This window comes from Sabethes cyaneus, chromosome 2, assembly GCF_943734655.1.
Source record: "Sabethes cyaneus chromosome 2, idSabCyanKW18_F2, whole genome shotgun sequence".
Lineage (NCBI taxonomy): Eukaryota > Metazoa > Arthropoda > Insecta > Diptera > Culicidae > Sabethes > Sabethes cyaneus.
In genome coordinates, this window is record NC_071354.1 from 220,144,835 (window position 1) to 220,164,811 (window position 19,977).

Consider the following 19,977-nt stretch of genomic DNA (forward strand, 5'->3'; position numbering starts at 1 on the left):
AACTTATAACGAAACTCAGTGGAACGTACGTGGAACAACATCATTGCATAGTTTGTTGTTCAACAAAACAATGTGTTTGGAACACGAAAAACCTCCAAACACTATGACTGGACCTCCTACAAGCTGTCCCGAACGCATCAAATTGAGCAACTCAGCTTTTTCCAGCAGCAACAACTAACTATTACACCGTTCCGAGCCGTCCGAGACGTTGCACACACGTTTTGACTTCTGTTCTGTTTTGGTGTGACATGAATCGTCCTTACGGAATAATTAACGCGCCACACCAACGAACGAACGAACGAACGAACGCAACGGCTATGCTGGATAGGTGTTGCTCTTCGCCTGGTTGTTTGCATACCTGAACATTCGCGTATGAACGTACGGTTCGTTGTTCGCTGGGTGCAACGTGCTATAATGGAAGATCCTCTTTCCGGAAACTGTTTCCCGCTGCTACACAAACAAAAGTTCTAATGGTGTTTCTGGCTGGATAAAGTTATCTGCTAGAATATATACATTTTGTGTCGTACAGAGAGAAGTGAAACGGCCGTCACCGCCGCCGCTGCCGCCGTTTCACGTGACATGTGCAAACATTCATACTGCTTGAAGTGCATATTTGCCCCATGCTGCCTACATACAGGACGGCGGTGGTACTCTTCTGTCCGTGTATAATAGGGGAGCTCCTCCTAATGAGTTGCTCTATAAAAGTTAACCCAAAAGTTGGACCGTCGCGACGGTCGGATAACCGAGGGAAATTCAAATAAAGATAAATATGGTAGCAAATCATTCGAGAGGTGGATATTAACTTGTTTGAGCCAATGTATCCGGTGGGTGACTTTGATATTCTCCCCCATCAGAGAGCGTTGGAGCTTTTAAACAGTGAACATAATGTAGCACATTAAAGCCTCTAGATTTTAGTTTTTTATTTTGCATTAGCGGCTAACCGATAAGCCCGTCAGCATTTTCACCTCATGACGGCTGTTAAGCACTCTATCAATTTTCCGCAAAACAATACCCAGTCGTCAGCTTGTTGTTTCACATACATGTTACACCGTGAAATTCAATAATATAATAATTGTTATGAAAATCATACACTCATGGATTTAATTTTCCGGGTCGCATAATTACTTGTTTAATTAGCTGTGGCTGCACTTTTCATGAATGATTTGCTTCGCATGTCATTATGCGATTATATTGCTGAAACATAACACATCCTGGGCTAGTAATGTTCTGAATCTGACATGTTGTGTTGGACGAGGTGTTAATTGAGCCAGGTGTCAATGGTGAGTGATATACAGTTTCCCGAATCGGTAGAGGTTAGTGGCGGCACGCGGCCCGTGACGGGGAACTAACTTAGCAACAGGCAAGTGCGTGATTTTCTGCGGGTTACTGATTCTACCAGCATTAACACTCGTTGGGATTGTCAATTAATTAATTAATTTTCTACTGTGCTAATGAGCAGCAATCACCTGTCGAAATCAGACCGTCAGCCGTTGTTTAAGCTTAAAATGGATTTAGCTTTTTTCTGTGTACCTCTAGATTTTAGTTGTAGGTGCTGTGAAATATGAAATAAATCTAATTTATTGATTTGGATCCTTTTACCGATTTTTATTACTCCAGCAGATGAAGTTTTATCAACAAATTTATCCCTTAATTAGATTGAAATTAATATGAAATTATAAATCCAAATCAATATAAATATCCAAATTGGTACTAACATGTTTGAATAAAACGACTGTCACTCTGTTAAAATTAAGTTCTTTCGTCATTTGTGAATTAATTTAGTTACATTCGTGATAAGGAAATAACAGGTCGTCTCCTTGAAATATGATGACTAAACTGATACTATGGCCAAAACTAGTGCTTCTACCCCACAAACAAGCATAATTGTAAAACAAGCTCCAAAACAGAAACCCACAAGACAATAATTGATACACAAATATGAACCCCCTTAAGCTAAGAACAAATGATATGAAATTTCGTTTAAGGTCGTATCGGATGATAATAATCTACTGCAAAAAAAATATCGAAACACTATGACGAACGTTTTGTCTAGAACCGGTTGAACTAACTGAATCAGTACAATTTCTTATCAGAGCGATAGCTCTGATTAATCAACCGCGCCTGCTATCCGATATCAATAATGGTTGGACGCTAGACAGAGGATTTCGTTTCAGTTACTTTGTAGACCTGCTGCGGGCAGGAAGTACGATATCAGATATAGGCGTACTCAGATTCAGTGTTGAATGCGTAAAGTTTCAAGTGGTAAAAAGTGATATATCGTTCATTTTTGCATTGTGCCATGGCTAATTTGAATGCAGGTTAGATTTTTGTTTTCGAATGAAATAGCCTAAAAATTCAATGATTGGTACTAGTGCTTCCAGGACTGGAGGACCTGGATCTCGATCTTGATCTACCGGACGAGACGGTTCTCATCAAGCTGCATGGAACATTCATGGTGATCGCGTGGTTTTTGTTTTCATCGCTAGGAAATGCCGTAGCCAGGTAAATGCTCTATCAATAGGCGAACTAACAGCTTTCAAGTTTTTCAATAGGCCACCTGATGACTTAAAATGATTTCTGTTGTGTTTAGCAATTAAACCTGAAAATATGATTTACCAAGGTCATTGTTTTTCAGGTACTTCAAAAAAACATGGGTAACCGAACGCTACTTCGGAGGAGACGCATGGTTTCTGGTACGTATGAGAAGTGAGATAATTTTTCGAAAATATTTTAACGCCTTCTAGTTGGGTTCTCTTGCATTTTGGAACGGATCTCGTTTTACGAACAATTGACAGTTGAAAATAAAGTGAATACAATCAATTTGGGGAATTACAATTCGAAAGCCATTTTTGACAAGGCTGACATTTTAACAACTTTCCCAGCGGACACCATTAAGCTGGCGACGCAGCTTCTCAGCATTTTTGTTTTTTCTTCATTCCGCAGTACCACCGAGTGTATATGTTCTTCACCTGGCTATTGACATGTTCTGGTTTCATCATCATCTTCATCGACATGGACGGCTGGCAGGATAATGCTCATGCCGTGTTGGGAACGATAACATTTTCCTTGTGCTTTCTGCAGCCAATTTTCGGTGCCATGAACCCACCGGGACATCCGAGAAAAGTGGCTCGTATTCTGCACTCCGTCTCCGGTCATGTGGTGTACTATCTGGCGGGTAAGCGGGTCCCCTCAGGGAAGGAGCGGACACCGAACGGAAATTAAATGCTAACCGTTGTTGAAATTGACTTCTTTTCCCACAGTTATTAACATGTTTTTGGCAGTCGGAATCAAAGCGGCCAACTTAACGGAAGATTTTTACGGCTTGTTTGCCGGAGCCTTGGCAATACATTTCCTGGCGCATGGGGCCTATAATGTCAGTATTTTCTTTCGTTTTCGTTTTTTCGAATTTATATTTAACGAGCGATAAAATACTAAAATGTTTGTTCTCATCGGTGGCAGGTTCTGGCCTATATGACGCAGCGAAAGAGAGCTGCTCAGCCATCGGATCTGGTCGATCTTTCGAGGGATGAAACGGTATGAGGTCGAATGTAATTTCAATTAAGCTTTTTAATCGCTGTTCTTGTTGGCAGTATTCCCGCTGGCGCAAAGTAACTCTTATGGCGCACATGATCGGACTGCTTGCTATTACCGTTGTAATGGTGGTGCTAATTTGGAGAGTTTGATTTGGCTTCAGGGAGGATACTTGAGTTGTTTTATTCATGACAAAGGTGTTCGACGACGTTGACTTGATTTATAATACTTTCGCTGTGATTTTGTACATTTTTGCGCACATTAAAGATAAGATTGGTTTACCTAAGACCAATTGCCGGTTTTTACAATAAAATGTTTTTTAGACCAACTGTACTGATTTTTAGTCGATAAATTGACAAAAGGTTCTGTATTTATGGTTATAGTGTAATGTAGAGCAATACACAGTGGAATTTCCTGTTTATGTGCCTATTTAAAAAAATTCTAAGCTATTATCTATAATCAGTTCGGCATTACAAAAATTCATTTCTACTACACAATATGTCTTTTTTCCAGGCAGATCCGTGACTACAAATTTATTTTATTTTATTTATTTATTCACCATCTTCGACTACGTCGTACAGATTGTTTACTGAAACTAGACTTAATAACTAATTTAAGCCTCGGATTCTATTACTAAACACATTTCTAGACAGAGTAAAATCGAACACATTACAAATGTCGTTGAAGGAACGCAAGCAAACATTAAAACAATTATTCACACCGTAATTTGTTCTGTGGAATTAGATGGCCAATAACGATGGATACCGAAGCCGACCTGGAGGTGCATTCCACGGTATCTGGAACAGGAGTTCCGGGCAATCCACATTGCCTGTTATAAGGTCGAATATAAATAAACGCTGCTGTTTGACGCGCTGGACTGCGAGTGTATTCAGGCTAATCAGTTGACAACGGTTTATGTAGCTTGGAAGATTGACTGGATCATTCCACGGTAGCTGACGAAGCAGGCGAATTGCATTTTTTTCTAAATTCGCTTAATCGCAAGAATCTGTGTTACGTGTGCAGGAGCCCAAACCGGGGAAGCATACTCCAAAATGCTACGTACGAGAGAGCAATATAGCGTCTTGAGGCAATAAACGTCTGTGAATCCAGACGCATGACGTCGCATAAAACCTAGCACGGTGTATGCTTTAGCAGTGACTCTACTTATATGCTCGTCGAACCTCAATTTGAAGTCACTAGTAACGCCTAGGTCGAGAATAGAGTTAACACGTTCCGGTCCCATGCTGTATCGATGAAGAAAAACGGTCACTGCACCAGACTTCTAGCAAACGATTAATATCCTCCTGTAATGCGACACAATCGGCAGGGGCAGCAATCACCCGAAAATTTTTTAGATCGTCAGCAAACAATAGTTTCGATGATGACAGCAGCTCGACCAGGTCATTCAAATAAATTATAAAGATGAGCGGGTCAAGCACACTGCCTTGAGGGACACCAGACGATATATCAAATGTTCTGGAGGGCACGGAGTTTACGGTAACGAAAGCTTTGCGATCGGATAAGTATGGGTAAAGCCATTCGGTGAACCATGAGGGAAATCCGATGTAGTTCAGTTTTTCAATCATGAGATTGTGTGGTACAGTATCAAAAGCTTTCGCAAAATCAAAATAGATCGTATCCACTTGCCGCTCAGCTTCTAGCTCACGTGATATCGCTGTGACGTAGAACGATCTGCGCTGCAAGCGAAACGGCGCAGTTTTTTATAAAATACTGGCGGTAGATTGTCTGTTCCGGATCCCTTCGTTGAATCGAGATCTTCAAGAGCTTTCCGAACCTCGGCTATATAAAACTACATTAGTGGTAGATTAATATCACGAAATGCTATATGCTCGAAGCAGTTATGTCGCTGGACGGGTGATGCTTTACCAAATATGCTCTGGAAAAAGGATGGTAAATGGCTGAATAATGCGCTCCAGAACCACCGAGAGGTTCCACAGCCTCTTATTCAGCAACTCCTATCTCGACCTCCTCGTGGTACCATCCGGGATACGTTCCTTAGTGGAAATCGGACAACCGGTGGAAACTAGGGTCGTATGCGGACAGAGAAGGGGGCACTAATGCGAAAGCTGAAGTGTAAACTCTCCGCCTGCAGGACGGTTCTCTTGACTCCCAGGAACCAAAGCAGAGGGTCCAAAGCCCCTAAAGGAGATGGTTGTAATAGCTGTTATCTATGGCTATTACGTAAAAATTTGAATGGATAAACCCCTAATCCAAGGTGTGACGCGACCCGTGCCGAGGGATGAATGGTGGAGGGGGTTCTATAAATTCTCTCGCCGCAACGGAGCCTGTGGAGTACCAGGGCGCCCTCCACAGCAATTTGCCCTTGCTGCATCAAGCCGGTCACTGATGCAGTGGACGATTTCTTACCGTGCAAGCTCTCTCTGCCGAAAAACAAAGAAACGAATGAGGCGGAGAGGAGAGTAGTGGAGGAGCAGGACTTGAACGATGCGCTAGCAGAGGTTCAGTCCTGATCCTCGTCTATCCTCAACACGTCGACTCGTTGTGAGTCGACAAACGAATATGTGGCTCCAACTCTCTACTCACGGGTCGAGATTAACTCTGCCTGATCTTAGACTGTGTGCTGGAGGGTGGGCTGAAACAAAAGGTGAGCCGAACAGTTATGGCCAGTAGGATGGCTGTACAATCGCTCAAACAATCTATAAAAGAATATATAACGTCTAGTATCCACCCCTAGGTTACTCAAAAGTTGCTGAGTCTCAATAAGAGAGATCTCAGCAAGCTTACCGGTCTTGTGACAGGACATTTTCCGAGTAAATATCATTTTCGGAATCTCAGTTTCATACAAGATGATATTTAACTTCGGAACACTTGCTCTGCTATCGTGGAGCACAAATAGTACGCAGACTGCAGTATCTCAAAACGGGGAGATCTGATTGGCGTCGCCGATCAGGATACTAGGTTCATAAACCTAGTCATCCCTGATTGGCACATGTCTCGCTCCAGCTACCAGCCTGTCACTTCCTCAATAAGTGATAGGTAAGCTTGAAGCGTATAGTATAATAATAAAACGGGGCATACCACAATAGTTCAAAATAATGGACGCAGTGGTAAGAGTACCCAACAGAGGAGAGAAGATGCTCTGGAAAAACGTAGCAAATAGATTAGCTGATTCTGAACTCGAGTGAAAAGTTGTTCCTTCGAAGTTAACCGACGGAGGTATATTGTTGCTAGTTTTACGTTTCTTAAGGTGAAGGTCATCAGAGTCCAATTGCGTTTTTTACTGATTTCAGTACCTCCACGACGAGAACAGAGTTGCTAGTTATGAACAATTATGAAACGTAGAATCGCGTATCTATTTTTGCTGTTGAACGAGATCCGACAGTAATTCTATCACATTGAATGCTGTTTACGATGAATTTTATTATCAGTGAATTTTATAAGTATATTTTCAACACATTACGACCGTTAATTTAATAGCGATAATTAGGCCATTACAAATATTTTATAGAGTTTTTGTCCTTCCGGTGTTCGGCCACTGAAGGGGGGGGGGGGGGCGAAAAAAAAACAAAGTGAATTTTTTAATCGAGCAAAAAAAACATGGATTTTAAGAATTTTTATTTAAGGTTTAAACGTGAAAACCGAATCTATTCTTGCTTATAATATATACGTTATTATTTTCTATGCAAAAATTTACGAAAAAAGACAAAAACGAAGGAAAATTTTTTTGGACGATTTTCGGAAATTCCTTTGTTCGAATTTCCATTTCTGTTTCGTGCTAAAAGCGTTAATTCAACTCGGAGACTCATTTTTCGAGTTTTTCAGACTGTAGAGCCCACAGATAATTGATTTTATAAAAAGAAATTTGACTCATATACTACAAATTATTTTTGCCCCCCGATTTTTCAAGCCAATTTCCAAGGGGGGGGTGACAAAAACTTTAAATATGATTTGCAATGACCTTATTGGTCAATTTCATGCTCAACGTAAATATGACATCACTCCACATATACACCCGTTTCCTTGGTAACGTACAACAACGACGGTCGCGGATTCGGAATTGCAATCGAAACGAAGTAAAGTTTTTCATATCAATTCAAGTGGACAGTTTGGACAAAATCATTATAATATCTTACCAAATAACTGTTCGGGTGGTAAATTAAGGTTTTCTGTGTCTCAAGTTAAGTTTCGCGAGTGATGTGACGACTGAAACGGTCGAACAAAATTATGAAAAAGCAACGGCGAAAAAGTGAAAATATAGTGATGAATTTTAATTGGGCAGAAATCTCAGTATTTATTGTAATTTATGCCTCAAAAATTATTAAAATTTATAAAATGCAATGTTTAGTGCTTCGAGTTGCAAGATCTTATTACGATTGGCAAGTTAGTTGAACTAGTTTTATTTTTTGTGATGGTTTCCCGAGTCTATGGGAGCACGTTGGTACACTGAAGAAGGGGAGGGAAGGGTGATATTCGGTGTCATACGGACTGCCATAAATGGACTCTGAGGACCTTGTCGTTACCAAAATTCCAGAAACAGGAGGGATCCTGTTTAACGGCAGACTGAATCCTTTGCAAATAGTTGTCATATGATGCGGTAAGGACAGCTTTGTACTCTTCGTCACGCTCCCGAAGTTTAGCTCAAACAGATTCGCTTTTAGTAAAGAAATATTGGTTGCGCATTTTACGAAGGTTGTTACGAAGGTTTCGAAGTTGAGGGGTCCACCACGGTTGCTCCAAGTTGGAGACCAATACTTGTCTTTTTTTGGGCACATATCTAGTGATAACATCTAAAAGTGAATCATAGACAGCAAGTAGTATCTGGTCAACTGCGTCGGTGTTAGAAAATCGATTGACTAACTCCATGTCCGCAAAAATAGAGTTCAACATATTATAGTGACATGAAGAGTAGTCAAATCTGATCTGATCAACTTGGTCGTCAGGCACTGACGCGTCCATCTCGTCAAGTAGTAAAATGAATGGTTCGTGATGATAATCGACAGCCAACAGTGAAGAGGGCGGTGCTACTATATCAAGAAATTCTGGGGTATTGGTAAATACCAGATCCAAAAGCTTACCATTCTTGTTGACAATATGATTAATTTGTCTCAAGCCATTGGAAAACATTGCGTCTGTAAAGTGTAACTCAATTTCAGCTGAGGCACTCGAAGGAATATACCCATTAATATCATCGTCGGCCTTCCACCTCAAGTCACAAGTAAATTGAAATCGCCTATTGACAAGATTATGTCCGATTCTGAAAGATAATCCAAAACACACTGTGTTGCAGTCAGGGACCGAAACGGTTACATTTTTTCTTTACATTTACCGGCATGCAATGCCATGTCGAACTCTAACCAATACCATCGCTCTATCCTGTTTCTGTATCGACAGTGCCTATCTCCTGCACGTGTCGAGACTAGCCCGAATACGTACATGATAATAAGCAAACATTTTCGTATGTCAGCCGACCATTCATACAAAATGTCGTGTAGAAATGACATGCATTTATCGCTTTTTGCTTACAGTTGTAGTTAAAATAGTATAGAGCAGTGATAGAGAATAAGGTGTATTGGGGACATTCTTATTTTAACCCGTGTTGTTTGAGGGAAAGCTGTATGTTTGGTTTACGTGCGCAACAGCAAAAGAGAATACAAAATAGTGTCTCCAAGACTGGTGACATTTGCTCCCCGATATCGAAGAGTGTACGACACGTAGACCAAGAGATGTTTTCGTTGTTCTTGCATTTCTTTTCGGTGCTTGTGTACCAGTGATGTCGCAAGAAAGAATGGTAAATGTCTTCAAATTTTTGTCACCAACCAGTACATTTTACGTCCCTGGCTTGTTCTTACGTGAGCTGAGTATAGCTCGGTACTCAAATTGTGCGGAAGATGTACAGCAACTACGTAGAGTAAGCGATGCTGCAACTAAATACGGACTGCAATTTGTTCGTGTTCGTGTCACAGTTAGGAAGAGTTATGGATTCACATTCCAGAGAGTTATTGACTGCAATCAGCAAACCACCACCTCGTGAGTGATTGCTGGTCAGTTCATAACGGTCGCAACGAAATATAGCATAGTCAGGCGAAATTTCATAGCTGCCGATGTCAGTCCGCACGGAGAGTGAAGACAATTCTCGGATACTTTTTCATTTCGACGTATCTGCAAATGAGAGATTCTCTCCGCGTCTCCTCTCTTCTGCTGTTTACGGCGATTCTAATGCATTTTCACACATCAGCTTTGCATTGTACGGGTGCCGGAGTCACTAGCCAAATGTTTTGGAAATTTTCTTTTCAATGGATTAGTATCGCCGTAAAAAGCGGAAGAGAGGAGACACGAAGAGAATCTTTCATTTGCAGATACGTCGAAATGAAAAAGTAACCCGAGAATTATGTTATACTCATAACTTGATAACTTTAAGCGCAGCCGAGCAATTTTAGTTCGTAATCCTCTGACGTTCTGGTAATACACAGAACGCACGCGATCGGATGCAGGCGTACTTACGATAGGCACACCAGGCTGCGTCGTGACACTGCTTGCCGGCGTGAGACGTGGACCGCTACCAGTGAGGCTCGTGTCGGGCCATGAAGCCGTACTGCTAGGACGTAAAGCGACATTAGGTATTGGAAGGTCAGGATAGTGAGTATACTTGCCGGACGTAGCAGGCTGGAAGACCCCTTTCCACTCCCACCCACAGGACCAGGATGACTGATAAACGCTGGCTGCATGGGCTCGACTGTGGTGGGGGGAATTTATTGGAATTTACTTCATATTTCCTGGGTGGTATGGACTGATACCATTAGATCGATGCCATCTATACCTACCTGAAGGCTGCTTTTGACCGTATGGATCATGGGATACTTTGTGCTATATTTGACAAACTTCGAAGCTCTTTTGCGATGGGAGCATGGTTAAACTCTTATCTACGCAACCGAAAAAAATCTGTAAAAATAGGCTTGTCCCAGTCTAGCTGGTTTGGCAACACTGCTGGGCCATTACTGTTCTCGTCGTCGTTTATTAATGATATCACCAGCCTTTCACCATCTGGCTCACGACTGTTACGAATGCGGATAACACGTGGCGCTGCACAGAGGTCCAAAAGGGCGAAAAGCGGAACTTTTTTCCTAGTTTCTTTTGCTTTTATATTATCATTTATGGTCCTCAGCATTTTTGTTCGTATGAATATCCCCCTTAACCTAAAACTGTCAAAAGTTATTCTTTGCTTATTATAAAGAAAATAAAAAAAATAAGTTTTTTGTGTTAGGAAATTTAGACATAGTTTCTTCAGCAAAGTTGTAAATAATGTAAAAACAAGCAATTTTGCAGAAAAAATTAAATTTCTATCTTTATCGAGTGCTGAACTATTGAGCATTTTCTTTAAAACTTCTTTAAAAATTGGTTTTTCATACTTAGCTTTTGTTAGTTGCATTTTACAAGAATATAATTTTCTAGGAAATTATTGAAGCACTCAAAATACACGTTTTTGCAGAAGACCACGAATCTCTTGGACCTTTACTTGCTGAGTTATCGCATATTCAAGCTTTAAATTTCCATAGCTTTACGAGCCCTTGGGATAAAATGGGGTAAGCGGGTTTACGAAATCAGCACTTCATTTTTAAGCTTAAGTCGGTGTAAAATATGATAACATTTCTGCTGTTGGCAGAAAGTAGGGCATCTGTGGTTAGAAAGTAGGGCTGATGTGGTGTTTTGATTTACTGGGGCAGGATGTTTAGAAAGTTTTTTGCACAGTGATGATACATAGTGTGAAAATTTTTGGTCCACTAAAACATTTTCTGAAAACAGGATCTTGCAAATAAACAGATTCCGTAGATAAAACACATTCAGAAAACTAGCCCATACACTAGCGCCGTGAAGTCACGAAATTATGAACTTTTGCACACCTGCGGAATGACCATCAATTGCTGAATAACTTTGCTGTATACAGAAACCATTTTCCCTTATGAAGAAATAAGAGAAAATTTCAGTAGGGACCAAGTGCGGCACCCTCACACGCCGCTTGCATCGTTTCTGCGATTTCGGTTTAAGCTCATCTATTTTGCTGAACAGTTTAAAGCATTAATGTATTGAATAATTATGTCATTTTGTTCATAATAAGTTTATTGAAGAATACATTTTGGTTTGACATCGATCTGTCACTTTAAAACAAAATAGCATCCAAAAATCTACAAGTGTTGTACAAAATACAACAGCGCGAGTAACGGAAGGTAGGGGGAGTAAGTAAGCGATTACTTTGTAAAGAAAAGGTCCTAGAGATTTGAAATCTTCAAAAATCCGCAAAAACATGTGTTTTGAGTCCTTTAATAAGCGTAGAACCATACACTTTTGTAAAATGCAACCAACATAAACTAAGCATGAAAAACTAATTTTTAAAGAATTACTGAAGAAAATACTCTATAGCTCTGCACTCGATAGTGATAGAAAACTCATTTCTATAGTAAAGTTGTTTGCCGTTATATTTTCTATAACTTTGCCGAAGAAACCATGTGTCTATCTACAAACACAAAAGAATGGACGTGTATCGAGCCTAGAGTGAACGCGAAACACATAAAACGTATGCTTGCCGTACTATCATTTGAGTCGTTGGGGATAAGCGGACCTCATACAAGTTTATAGTACTCGATTTAAGCTTTAAGATGAAGCACTGATTTCATAAATCCGCTTGTCCCATTTTACCCCATGGGCTCGTGAAGCTATGGAAATTTAAAGCTTAAATATTCGATAACTTAGCAAGTAAAGGCCCATGAGATTTGTAATGTTCTGCAAAAACGTGCATTTTGAGTGCTTCGATAATTGCCTAGAACATTGTATTCCTATTAAATGCAACTATGAAAAGCTAAGAATGAAAAACCAATTTTTAAAGAAGTTTTGAATAATATGCCCTCGATAAAGATAGAAATTTTATTTCTTCTGCAAAGTTGCTTGTTTTTATATTATTTACAACTTTGCTGAAGAAACTATGTTTATATTTCCTGATACAAAAAAGTTATTTTTTTTATTTTCACTGTAGTAACCGATGACTAACTTTTGACAATTTTAGATTAAGGGGGATATTTATACGAAGAAAAGTGCTGAAGACCATAAATGATAAAACGAGAGCAAAAGACATTAGGAAAAAAGTTCCACTTTTCGCCCTTTTTATTTATCTGGCTTTTCATCCTAAGAAGGCTGTCTCTTATGAACAAAATTTTTCCAATGAACTCCGTTGTAAACTACCGCTCTCCAACTTCTTGGACACCATGTACTCGCCACCAAATCGCGCTCCACCTGGTCTAACCATCTTGCTCGCTACGCTCCTGATCATCCTACCGGATTCGAAGCAAGTACCGTCTTCGCAGGGTAATTGTCCGGCATTCTGGCGACATGCCCTGCCCACCCGTATCCATCCAGCTTCAGCCCCTTTTTAAATACTGAAATCGCCGTAGCGCTGTACGAGTTCATAGTTCATTCTTCGCCTCCACATTCCGTTCTCCTGTATACCGTATGCCAATGATCGCTCTAAGCACTCGGCTCTCAAAAACTCCCACCATTCGCAATAATAATGACGCAATAATAATAACTTAATTTCGGATAAGCTCCACCTGTAAAAGAGAGAACCTAATGATACATAGGGCAGCATCCGCAAATCATTAGGTATTTCATCAAACTTTATACAGAAAATGGGGCACGTCCACAGCTTGACCCATCCCAACCACGTCAGTGATTTACAGTCTCTATGGAGGTGATCGTTAAAAAACTATGTGTTTACTTTATAAATGACACTCACTGTTGTCGAAATTTCCAATTTCAGGTATTTGAAATGTGAAGAAATAGTTCCAACGTTATAATTAAGCGTAAGCTGTCTATTTCATACCCTGATCCATACTACCGTTCTGCTTACCAGAAAGCTATAAATTACACGTTTACTTCTTCATCCCATCAAGTACGATCCACGTTCAGGGACGCTGTATCAGTCTAGATTCCCTGTGAGTGATAGGAAATCCTTGCTTGCTGTACCGCAAAGAAACTGTATCCGCACAGCCTAACTCAGACTAACTCACAAGCAGAGGAAGAAAATGCGAGCATGCATCAAAATTAACTCCTATTATACACCGCCCGGTACCGGCAAACTCACATTCCGCTGAAACGTGCTCGGATAATAAAATTACCTATACGTTGTGCGTCCTTGAACTAGCTTATACGATGAGGTGTCGATATTATTTTCTGTCGACCACATTCTGACTATCTAGGGCAAGTACTGAAAGAAATCACAGAAATTAATGTCTAAGATCAATCAATGTTGTTAAGAAGACAAAAAGAAAACACAACTATTTAGGTGGATGGCAACATTTACTTTATTGTTTCATTAAAGTACTTATACTTCTATCTGTTTGAAATGGTATTTACGTAAATACGGTTTCTACTACTATTTGTTTCAATTCATTCAACACAGAATCCTGTCACAATTTAACTGACCTAGCGTACAGAAAAAAATTGAAAGTGAATTGAAACTGAAACGAAAACGAAAAACTCTACAGTAGCCGAGGTCAACAAGGTATCATCATCCTGCTTGTGTTAATAAATAATTTCCTGTTGGTGAGAAAATTCTTAAAGGCAAAACTTGCATCTATCTCTGTTCAAGGCTGATACATCGGCCGATTGTCATTCACACAATAAACATCCTGTTCAACATAAACATACATTCTATACAACCCGTGGAGTGAACCACGAACCACTGAACATAATGCTTGCGAACACCACCGTTCGCAACCACCGTCAGCAGCATGTTCAAAATACAATTTCGTTCAACTATACACACACATATCTACAGGGAAAAAAATGCCGTATAAGAATTGGTGAGAATGTACAAATAGAGTTTCCTGGAGACAAGCTTCAATCTTGTCCATTAAATAACTATATAAAGAAATAATTTCTCAGAGCACGTTTTAACAAAAATGGAGTCGGGTGAGCTGGAAAGAAGGCAGCACCTGCTTGCTTCTTAGTTCATAATCTGTTTCTTTATGCTCTCGACAGCGTCCTCGATGGGGGCGAGTACCGCAATGACCACCAGAGCGATCACGAAGGCCACTATGATAAGAATGTAGAAGAACAGCATCACCTTGCGGAATCCGGAGAACTAAAAAAAATACAAAATTATAATATGAGAATGCATTCCAAGATTGTCATTTCTGAGATGGAAAACTTACGGCAGCATCCTGTTTGCGATCGCCGGAGCTCATCGAGTTTCGGGATGGAGTCATATCTGCCATCGGGAAGGACGTCACGCGCTGACCATTGCGCCGCTCGCTGACGCAGCCACCGATCTGAATCCAGGAAAGAATCTAATTAGAGCGATTGAGCATGATCTGTTCTAAGCCAAAGGGCGACTACCGGGTTAGTATGGAAAGGAAACATGTGACCTGAGTGTTATGTGCTGATGTTCCACTTTGTGGTTCATTCCGCTATCCGAGTGCGTCGAATATTTACAAAACGACGAGATCTAAGCGCCAGATAAGAAGGTTTAGTTTCAACATAATCAAACTTTTTATACAATTCAAGGAAGTTAGTAGAAGACTGCACTGCAGTAGGAGAATGTTATCAATTAAATCACTGATTTGTATTCAAGTGCAAAATGGAAGAAAACGATCAAATTTAACCAACCAACGCCACTGTTAAGGGGATATGGCCAAAACAATATTTCTTGAAAAAGTCAGTATTTTTTATTTCAGATGTAGATTACATTTTTTCGCCTATTTTGATATCAATTTTGTAACAATCCAACCAGTAGAAGTGCATGAAAAATAATATATACCTTAGCATTTCAGCGCTCCGCTCAAATTTCATTTACGTTTTCCCAGAATTAAACACCATACTAGAACAAACTTCTTAATCCAATGAAGCTTTTCGTTTTGTTCGACAAGGCTATAAAGCATAAAGCTTGCTGCGTAAAAAGCTAAATCACGCAGAGAGCATTGTTGACTGGAAAATATATAGCCGTGGGCAGAAAAGGTAAAGGTTTACTGACGTATCATCCTGATCGATTTAATTTACAGCAACCGCAATAAAATATTCGAAAGAATATATAGTAAATTTTCAGCAGTTTCCGTAGTTGTACAGCATATACGCATTAAATTTTATCATGCATATTGCAATGATAAGTGGCTAAATTTAAAGCGTCATAGAAATTTTGCCATTTTTGAAAACTAGTTGTTTAAACAAAATAAATATGTTCGTTTAGTCACTCTTAGATTCTAGAAAAATCATTTTAGTTGCATTTTGACATGAAAACCGATTGATAATAACTTCCTTTCTGCAAGTCTCAGTTTGCTTTCATGAATTGTTGTTTGGTGATCAAAAAAAAAATGCTAGAAAGCGGCAATATGGCCCTGCATTCTTCATAAAAGCAGCAATAAATATCTGTGGTCAGCCTGTTACCACATTAATCGCACCATAAAACTGACAAGCAACCGCAATAAAATTAACTCAAGTTCAGATCTTTATTGGTGCGCTACAATATAGCTACGCTACACTTATGGTAAATTTATAAGAGATGTGTCGCAGCTAACCAATTTTATCGTTGTAATATAAGCAACCAGAATAAATTTGCTTTATTAACAATTATATTATGGTTTTATAGCTAGCTATAAGTAGTTTTTGATTTGTATTATCTTGGTATTGCGCAACACTATGGTAAAACTAGAGGTAATGATTCATACAGCAATGCAACCTCTATAAAATTCAAATAAAAGCAAGCGGCCTTAGAATTGTTACTTGGGCATGGTTGTGTGATCAACAATGCTGTTTAGCTAGCTCCCACAGTAGTGACTTATTTTACAGTGTTCTATCACTTTTGTGAAGACACAATATTTTTTGACACTTTTAAGAAAACAAATCTCCCTAATAGGTGAACACACGTTCATCCATTGTTGTGAAAATATGGGCTATATTTTGGGAATCGAACAATTGTAGAACATTCTAAAATAAGCCTTTTTAACATATAGTGACTGGTTTAACATACAGTTACAAGTAACAAATGATGTTTTATTACACTCTTATTGCAGTTTTAATGATCATTTTTGATCATAAAAGCCATCGTAAGAAATCAATAAAACCCAAATTGTTGCTTGGAAGTATCAGGTATCAGCATTTGAGGCTCGAGCAGCACGTTCTTCACAATCGTGTGGAAGATTTGGAAGTAACTCTCTACCTCTTTATCTTAGCGAACTATGTAAGTTTTATATTCTATCAATAAGTAACACAATTTTCAATAATTTTTTTTCGAAAAACCTCGAACCTTCGAAGTACGCTTCGGAACAGTGCAATGTAATAAGTATGAAATTCAATTCAAACAATGCCACAAACAATATAAGGGCCAAAATAAACAAAATAAAAAAGATTCTATATATTTCCACGTCCAGAATAAAGTTCATGCCCGTGTCTAATCTTTTTCATCCACATATCTGTAATATTGGCAACGTCAATTTGAATACCAAGACCGTGTACTTCCACTAGGCTATGTACACCCATGTCCATTTTCAAGATCATTTTCATCACCAGGTCCACGATCATAAATTTTTTTAGGACCATTTCCATGGTCATATGCATGGCAATGTTCATTTCTGTTACTATTCTCTTGATCATGTCCTTGATAATATCCGAGCCCATGTGCATGACTATGCTCATGATAGTATCCATGCCCGTGTCCACGACCATCTCCCTGTCTATGATAATTTTTATTTCCATAACCATGTCCATAACGATGTTCATGACTATGATCATGACCATTTCTATGACTACTTCCATGGTCGCTTCTATGACATTATACATGACCATGTTCAGAACCATCTCCGTAACCATATCCATGACCACTTTGGTTACATTGTCTATGACCATTTTTATTTTCATCCCCGACAATGCATGACCTTTTACGCGGACCAGATGACCCTTTACTTGACTGTGTCCACGATCAAATCCACGGATGCGTTTATAACCAAATACCGTTACCACGTTCACGACTATATCCATATTTCCATGTTTCGTCCATTGCCATCTACATTACCATTTCTATAACCATTTTGTGACATGACAAGGCTCATGATTATGTTCGTGAATATGTCCATGGCCATTTAATTGACAACGTCAATGATTATATCGGTGAACATGCCCGTGACCATGACCATGATACTTTTTATGACTTTGCCCATGGCCATCACCATTGTTAGCATTTCAATTGCCATATCCATTACGATGTCCAACACCATGTTTAAGTATATGTCCACGACCATTTGTGTCCATGATCATCTTCATGTCCATTACAATTTGTCCATTACTTGTCCATTACAGTCCAAAAACTTTGTCTTTGATCATTCCCATAACCATTCCGAAGACGATTTTCATGCCCATATTTATGACAATGTCCAAGACCGTGTCCTTGACCATGTAAATGAGTAAAAAAAATGAGTAATTCGGGACCACTATTGACACGAGGTCTTCAAATATTGAAACTTTCGCACTTGATTGGTTGAAAATGGTTGAAAAATAAAAATAAAATAAAATACACTTTTAATACCTCGAAACTGTGTATCCGTCGTTCGCCAGGGGGCCCAAAAAATTTTTAGCAAACCTTGTGATGTATACCATGTGATATTTTCTAAATTTAAAATGAAACAACTAACAAATGGCACACTTTTGTAAAAAAGAAGGACTGGGCTTTCAAATGGAGTAAAAAATTTTGGGCAGCCATCTTGGATTTGCTCGTCACATTGGATTTTATCACAAAACCGCCTTTTTCGCCGTGAGGCCTCCAACCGATTTCCATTTTAGGACCACCATTGGAAAGCTGAGAAAAAAGGCTACTAGAAACATTTTAGTAAAATGGTCATAACTTCTACAATTTTCCACCGATTGTTACCATTAACCCCATGATTTTTTTATTTTTTATCGGCCTTTAAGGGGGCATAGTACTTTTTCAATTTGTAAAAACCGAAATTTTTTTTATTGATTATTTCGAAAGATTCACATTTTGACCATATGTGTTTGAAGTCGTTTGGATGAATTCCAAAAATTGCCAAAGTTACAGCTATTTGTACCGCGCATGTCTGGAGCGATTACACAGCGAATAAAAACTTCAACGCCGTTTTTCTCGAAACCAGGTTTTTAAAGTCGGTACCATAAATATTTCAAGAACGGCTCAAGCAATTATCATGATTCTTTTTTTGTTTCAAAGCCAACAAAATTATCTAGTGTTTGACCCATCCTTTTTCTGATATTGCAATTTTTGTATTTTTGAGGAATGTTTAAAGTCAATTTTTTCAACTAAAAACCTTACTTTTATATTTGAATGTCCGCCAGTTTGTTATGCGTTCGAATTTTAAAAAAAGCTTGGGTCAAACACGCGGTAATTTAATATACTTTCATGTCGTTTTGGAATTTTTCAATTCGGATAAGCCCCCCAGCACCACATGGTACCGCAATTCATGTTAATTTTGAATGACTATCTTCAAGGAGCCGTAGAGGAAAGAGGAAGAGGTTCCCATATGAAAACAAAAGTGTAAATATTAGTATAAAATGCAATGTTTTGAATGCAAAAAAACCTTATTCGATTGGCTTTTCGCATTATCGAGAAATAAAGTTTTGAAATAAGACAAAAAATATGGTGTAAAAAGTACGATGCCCCCTCAAAGCCCACATAAAATAAAAGTTTTAAAATACGTTAATCTTGTCCAAAATCATTCACGACCATATGCAATAATGTCCGTTGCCGTGTCCATGACCATTTTTATGACTTTGTCCATGGTCATTTGCATTTTCTAGATCATAAAGCAAAGCCATGGGTATAAACCAATGAGGTTTAAAAAGGTGTGGCAGATGAAGTCATTTGATGGTATTAGTAGCGAAAAATCAGAAAACGACGTCAAACTACAAAAACAAACCGCGTCGGACAATGGGGTTTGTTTTTAGAGTTTGACGTCACGCTTCATCGTGATTGGTCGATTTACGATTCCACCCACACCATGACGAAATTTCTTCATTGCACTAACACCACTTAACCAACTTTGCCACACCTGTATATATCACATTGGGTATAAACGTCCTGTTGAGAACTTAACCCTTTTTTATCAACAGACTTCGCAGCCGGCTATTAGCGTACAGGACAATTACGGGGCTAGTGCAACGATCCTACTGACTCTATAGCAGCACATCCCAGCCGAGATTCGAACATACGACGACTGGCTTGTTATGCCAGCATCGTACCCCGATGCTAACTGAGCGGCTTCTTGCTCGATCATATATTCTCGATCATATGCAAGAACATATTCGTGTCCATGACGATGTTCATCTTCATATCCAATTGATTGTGACCAAGCGGTGTCGACAACAATGGTATTTCCACATATAAATTTGTGTCTACACCACTCTCCTCTTTCAGTTTGTACTCCGCCAAATATCGTCCGCAGTACCTTCCACTCG

The 19,977-nt window shown here is 39.3% G+C and overlaps 2 protein-coding genes across 3 annotated transcripts in view; one reads left to right on the forward strand and one right to left on the reverse strand.

The window, feature by feature from the left end:
* Nucleotides 1-2,299: 2,299 nt before the first annotated feature.
* LOC128736674 (putative ferric-chelate reductase 1 homolog) lies at nucleotides 2,300-3,683 on the forward strand. Its single transcript, XM_053831163.1, has 7 exons — nucleotides 2,300-2,318; nucleotides 2,382-2,502; nucleotides 2,636-2,693; nucleotides 2,944-3,175; nucleotides 3,261-3,373; nucleotides 3,460-3,534; nucleotides 3,591-3,683. The coding sequence occupies exons 1-7, from the start codon at nucleotides 2,300-2,302 to the stop codon at nucleotides 3,681-3,683; spliced, it is 711 nt and encodes a 236-aa protein (XP_053687138.1).
* A 10,166-nt stretch (nucleotides 3,684-13,849) lies between these two features.
* Nucleotides 13,850-19,977, reverse strand: part of LOC128734115 (putative ferric-chelate reductase 1 homolog) — a 96,465-nt gene continuing 90,337 nt past the window's right edge. For both annotated transcript variants that reach the window (XM_053828137.1, XM_053828138.1), the window contains 2 exons: nucleotides 14,715-14,831; nucleotides 13,850-14,644 (listed from right to left, as the gene is read on the reverse strand). In XM_053828137.1, coding sequence (XP_053684112.1) covers nucleotides 14,507-14,644; nucleotides 14,715-14,831 — 255 coding nt within the window. In that variant the 3' untranslated portion in view covers nucleotides 13,850-14,506. The remainder of the gene's footprint in view (nucleotides 14,645-14,714; nucleotides 14,832-19,977) is intronic.

Coding starts and splice junctions, on each gene's coding strand:
- LOC128736674 (XM_053831163.1), top strand. Junction 3,176..3,260: donor TGTGGTGTACTATCTGGCGG/GTAAGCGGGTCC, acceptor CTTTTCCCACAG/TTATTAACATGTTTTTGGCA. Junction 3,535..3,590: donor ATCTTTCGAGGGATGAAACG/GTATGAGGTCGA, acceptor TCTTGTTGGCAG/TATTCCCGCTGGCGCAAAGT.